This window comes from Protopterus annectens, chromosome 1.part2 (genome assembly GCF_019279795.1).
Source record: "Protopterus annectens isolate FY-2018-M chromosome 1.part2, PAN1.0, whole genome shotgun sequence".
NCBI classification, from domain to species: Eukaryota; Metazoa; Chordata; order Ceratodontiformes; family Protopteridae; genus Protopterus; species Protopterus annectens.
In genome coordinates this window covers 1178531259-1178537663 of record NC_056727.1, presented here as the reverse complement: position 1 = coordinate 1178537663, position 6405 = coordinate 1178531259, and the positions used below count along the sequence as shown (strand labels likewise).

Here is a 6405-nt window from a genome sequence, read left to right as displayed (position 1 = left end):
TATTTGTACTGTTGATACATTATATATAAGACACATTTTGATCTGAAAGAAAATAGAAAATGAAGGAAACAAAATAGACATCTTCAGGAATAGATTCCTATGGCACTCCATTTTTGTATTTTATTTGTCGAACAGCATGTAAGCTGAACTACATTCACAGGAGTGCTCTGTGGATTTTATGGATTCATCAGAAATTCAGATGCAATGCATACACTGTATTCATCTTAAAAGAGAAATTATTTATTAGGCAAATTCTTATTACACAGATAAATAAGTTGCAAAGTCATGAATCATTTCCAATTATGAAATTCATGGTTACCAACTACCATGTTACAACTTCATATCCTTTAGTCATGTTTGTCACTACAAAATGTACATAACATTTTCATGTCTTTTCTTCTGTTGCTACAGTATATGGTAGTTTCTTTCACAGATATACTGTGGTATTTTATTTCATGTTTTGTTTACCTAAAACTTTACAAATGGTATGCAAATGCATTACGAAGGACATGCACATATGTGGTGAATCCCACTATTTTTAAAGCTTACATAAGGACAGATCTTCACTGGAATATATAGAGGGCACAAGCACATTGGATGAAACACAGAAATTAAATTGTTGGGGAAACAGAATGAAAAAGCTTAAATATTTAACTAGACTAAGTATAGTAAATAGACTCTTCTAAGCTTGATATTAGCTAATATTCTACAGTATTCTTCAATTAACTGTCATGTTTTCATTAACTGTCATATCATCACAATTCTATGTATTCAAAAACAAACTCGAAGGCAAGGTTCATCCAAGAATATTATCCAAGAATTTTATATCCAAAAAGGCTTTACACACAATCAAGATACTAACCCTTTTCTTATGTACGTCATCAATAATTTCCTCAACAAGTGCAAGGGGGTAAAATCTCTTAAGGAACATGTAATATTGCTGGATGAACTTTGCCTTTGAGTTTGTTTGTAAGCATTTGGTTTACAATTCTATGTATGTTTGTTTTCTATTCTATGTATGTACATGTATTATTTTTGATTAATTATCATATCATTACTAGTCTGTGTATGTATGTATGTATGTATGTATGTATGTACTTTTATCATGTACATTTTGTATAACTGCCTTCTGCTCATGCTGTAAAATGGGTCTATATTATATCATCGAACGCTTAAAAAAGTGAACGCTGATTGATCGACCTAATTTAAGCGAAAGCTTACAATCTCGAACTGTCAGATCAGCGATTTTTTTTCCCAGGGAAAAAAATCGCTGATCCAAAACACATACACACAACACAAGCACACCAAACAAACAGAAATCCACACACATACACCTAAAATCTGATACCTAACCCTACACTAAACTATGCACACACCACTAACTACTCACTTACCTTAACCCAAACCCTAACCCTAAGGTCCGTCACTATCGCACACTCACCTCACCCGCTCCCTAACCCTAACTCACTTAAATCTGCCCTAACCCTCATGTCCACTCAATCGCACACACACCTAACCCGAGCCCTAACCCTAACTCACCTAAATCACCCTAACACTCACATCCACACAATCGCACACTTACCTGAATCCGACCGGTAACTTTCCACCATAACACTGAAAATACTGAAGCAACAGAAACAGACAACCGAATTCTTTCCCTAGGAAAAAATTTGAGTTTCTGTTGCTTCGATATTTTGCAGTTTCGCGAAAATAAGTTAGATCAATCAGCATTCACTTTTTTAACCGTTCGAGGATATAATATAGACCCTGTAAAATAGGGCATTTCTCCCTGGGCCTCTGCTGAAAATAGGACTGATGCCCAGTCGGACTTTCCTGGTAAACAAAAGCAATAAATAAATAAAATAAATCATTCTAAGTCATATAATGTTCCAATAAATTCTGTTATCAGAATGATGCTTCATTATTTCGCCTCACATAATCTGTCTAATGGCTTCCTTATCTATACCTATCAACTCATTTATCCCCCTAGTGGAGGTGAGAGCCATGCTCATTTGTTACTCAGACAAGACAAAGACCCATATGGCCTATCTGTCACCTGGCTGAGGTGAAAGCTGTCTTACCCATTAATTTCCTGGGACAGAAATAGTTGAGTGTGAGGGAGTGTGCCTGTTGTATCAATTGTACCAGTGTCCCCCCGGCCCAACCACTCTCTGTGAGCATCTAGTAGTTTTGCTTGGTGCTGCTGCCGTAAGGAAGTCTCACACATGCTTCTACATCCACACATGTACATGCTCTGCTGTATTACATAGCCTCACTGAACACAATAACTTCTTCTGTTGTTTATTTATTTATTTATTTATTTACTAAGTTTGTTGACCAGATTAGTGGACTGATCCATTAGGCCCACTTTTCAGCCTTAGTCCAATAGTTACAGTAAAGAACTTAAAAGTTAACAAAGTGATTCAAAAAACTTTGGTTACAATACAAAACTGAAGTACATTTATACATAAACAAGGTAACATAACATAGTTACTTGTAGTACAGACTATAATAATTAAACACTGAGAACACACAGTGCAGCTTTAGCATTCCTATTCACACCAATACAGAGCAGTACAGTTAGTCAAGAGTGACATCTGTCAATTTTGTTATATCCAAGACTGTAAGTACAGATGAAATATAGCAGAGAGAAAGAGTAGTTGGTTGGTTGAGAAGTGGGATTGCTGGATGTGAGGTAATTAAGTAGGGTGTAAGGGGTAAGAGGAAAGTGAAAGATCATAGAAGTAGAAGGGATAGTGCTATGACAGAGGAGAAAGAATTGTGATAGGTCTGTTATTAGATGATTTTTTTTATTGGGGGTTGATTAAAGTCTTTGCAGGTACCCTGACATCTAAGGTGGGTAAACAGTTGTTTCTTGAGTGCACTACAAAGAGGTAGGAGTATGAAAGAGAAACACGCAATGGTTTTATGTGTTTTATCATGAGATGCTATGTTATAGGGGTAACCCACAGTCTATAGGGAACATTGGTACATCAGGTCACACTACTTCCCTCCTCCCAAAATGGGTGAACTGGCATTGAGAACACTCTGCCATCCTTCCATCCAGATCGCTCCAGCATCCAAGCTGTTAACAGATTATGGGTTTTCTTGATCTTATTTGGGACTTTATTCATCTGAGCAATAGTACCAGGAGAAGATGCATTAATATTTAATGATTTTAGACTGATTTCCTGTCAGATTTTGCCTTGCATTTATATTGGTCCTTAGCAGAATAATATAGCATTTGGGGAAAAAGATGCATATCAGAAGTCCACCACTTGAGGAAATGATGGCAAATACCTCCACAGCAACCATATACTTACCTGATGTACTCAGATAAGCTGGTATAAATGACAGCCAAACACTTATAAAAATAATCATGCTGAATGTGATATATTTAGCCTCATTAAACTTATCAGGAAGATTCCTGGCTAAGAAGGCAACTATGAAACTCACACTGGCTAAAAAGCCCAGATATCCCAGCATGCAGTAGAACATAATTACTGAGCCTTCATTGCATTGCACTATGATCTTCTCTGGAATGTTCTTGTATTCTGGAAAGGGAGCAGAAGTAGCCAACCACACTGTACATATAACAACCTGCAGCACTGAACAACAAAACATGATATAAAAAGGTGTTTTGGGGCCCACAAATATATTTAGTATGCTTCCTGGTCTGGTGGCATTAAAGGCAAGAACAACTATAACAGTTTTTGCTAATATAGAGGAGACAGAGAGGGAAAACAGTATACCAAAAGCTGCCTGGCGTAAAAGACAAGTCATATTTCTTGGATAACCAACAAACAGCAGGGCACTGAGAAAGCAAAACATTAGAGTCACAAGAAGTATGTAGCTCACATCACGGTTGTTGGCTTTGACAACTGTTGAATTATGATGAATTAGAAAAATACACAACACCACAACCACAGTCAGAGAAAAGACTGTAGTTACGATAGCCATGATGAAGCCCAAGTATCCATCATACGAAAGGAACTCAATGCCCTTTGGAATGCATACATCCCTCTTTGCATTAGTCCAGTAATCCTCTGGACATCTAATACATTCACTGCTACCTAAGAGAAAGAAAAAATAATAAAAGTGACTATTATCAGAGCAGATATGCATAGGGATACAGTCTGATTAATTTTCTAACATTTTAAAAACAACAAATTTGTTTTCCTGTATAACTAATATCTATCTGAAATGTAAACATATCATGACAGGATGGGAAAGTATATCAGAAGAGAATGCAACTAACATGGTTCATTTTCACAACAGTCATCAGAAAACAAAAACTATACATTTCTGACCAATTACTGTTTCCTCAGCAATACTGACAATTATGGATTTGTGACTAAAATAATTAAATTTTAGTGTCTCATTGCCAGCAAGACAAATAATTTAAGTCTGTATGGATTCAGTGAAGTCATGTCAGAGGGAATGTAACTCATTTATCTAACTGTGAGAACAAAACACTTCACCAGAGAACAGGTGTAGGCATTGCTGACCTAGACTTTAGGAAAATATTTTTCACACAGCCATGTAAGAGGTTTGTAGACAAAACTGGCAGCCTTAAACTATATTCTATTATAACAGCTTGGATGAAACATTACCTTGGCAATGGTGAACTGACAGCAATCAGAAATGGACTGAAGAAAGTGTAAGTGTTAATGAATTATTGGACTTCCATGCTTTAAAATGTCTTTATGTGGCAGTGGAGAGATTCTGGAAGGCAATTTACATCTTTTTCATTATAGCAACCTTTGCAGCATGATCTATGTACAGGTGGAAATGACTGCCTTGGTTTAGTCGGAGTGATGGTTTAATTTATTCATTTGTTACTTTCATAGGACTTTCAAGGCACTTTAGTTATGTGATCATCAATGCCTTGTCAATACCCACCTTCAGGATGTGGCCCTTTTGGAAGGAGGGCTTTGTCAGTTAGCCCCTGTGTAACTTTGAGGGTACCCATACAATCCTCCAGTTTCTGTTTGGAGGATAATAATGTATCACATTGCTTAACATGCAGGGGGAGCTTATAGCTGAGTTGGGGGAGGTGCTGCATAATGAACCCCTCTTTCTCCACTGTGTTATGTTTATCTGCTAGTGAAGATTTAGGTCCCTGTTTCTAGTGTTTGCTAAGCCACTAGACTTCTACAGATATAGGAGATCAAGGATAACAGTGTCTCTAAGAGTGCAGCAGACAAGGTACAGACTGCCCCTCAAGAGTCTGCAAGATACTGAGTGAAAAGACAGTGCTTCTAGTCAGTCTACAGGTATTTAAGCTTCTAACCTTCTTAGGTAGGAACCTCTGAAGTTTCACTCATTGTTTGATAAGATGAGTGAGATACGTCCCAAAGGGATGCACTTTGCACTTGGTCTAATCAGTGCTGAATGGGTCTATATCACATAGTCGAAGTTCCATAACTCCAAACACCTAATGGTCGAACCATTATGTTCGAAGTTACAGAACTTTGACTACGTAAAACAAAATAAAAAAACAACGGACAACGGACAACAAGCCCCCCAGCACCCCCCACATGGAGGGCTGTGCCCCTCCACCCCCCCACTACTTAAATATACCAACTCCGAGATCGCACCACATTGAAGTGAATGGAAACCTCCGCTTATGGAGATTTCCATTCAAATGCTCGAACTTTTACAAATTCGAACGTATGGTCTCAACCATATGTGGTTCGAATTTGTAAAAGTTTGACTATGTGATAGGAACCCATGCCAAATATGGAGTATTGTACTCTATAATCTGTCCAATCAATGCTGAATATAAAGGAAAAATGTCACCTTTAGATCTGGATGTAATACCTCAGTTATTATTTGTGCTAAGTAGAAGGATTTCCTGACTACTGTTGCCATATAAATTTTAAGGAGAGGGAACTCTTAACCCAGGTACCAAGTTCCTTGAATACATTTTTATTTAGTAGTGGTACCTATACTATATGTTAAAGATAGGAATCATTTGCCAAATGAAACACTTTTTTGTGTTTAATTTGAGCTTATTTTCATTATACACATATGACCCAGGCTCTAAAGGCAATAGTGAATACAAATTAGCCAGCCAAGCATGCATAGACACACACACAGACACACACACACACACACACACACACACACACACACACACACACACACACACACACACTCACTCACTCACTCACTCACTCACTCACTCACTCACTCACTCACTCACTCACTCACTCACTCACATTTATGTGTGCATGTTTCTTGACACTATATATAAAATGCAAATGTGTATGTCTTTTTTCAGTCAGTAGAAATCTGATAAGGTAGAAGCATTTACTCAAATGAATTAAAAATGTTTGCCTGCTAATTTTCATTAAAGATCTGTGGCACAAATTAGAGAGCAATTGTCTAGAATGTGTAAAT

At 37.3% G+C, this 6405-nt stretch overlaps 1 protein-coding gene across 1 annotated transcript in view; it reads right to left on the bottom strand.

Moving 5' to 3' along the window:
• Window positions 1-3162: 3162 nt before the first annotated feature.
• LOC122792440 (vomeronasal type-2 receptor 1-like) overlaps window positions 3163-6405 on the bottom strand; it is a 250190-nt gene continuing 246947 nt past the window's right edge. The window contains exon 7 of the mRNA XM_044060228.1: window positions 3163-4073. Within this exon, the coding sequence (XP_043916163.1) occupies window positions 3163-4073 (911 nt within the window). The remainder of the gene's footprint in view (window positions 4074-6405) is intronic.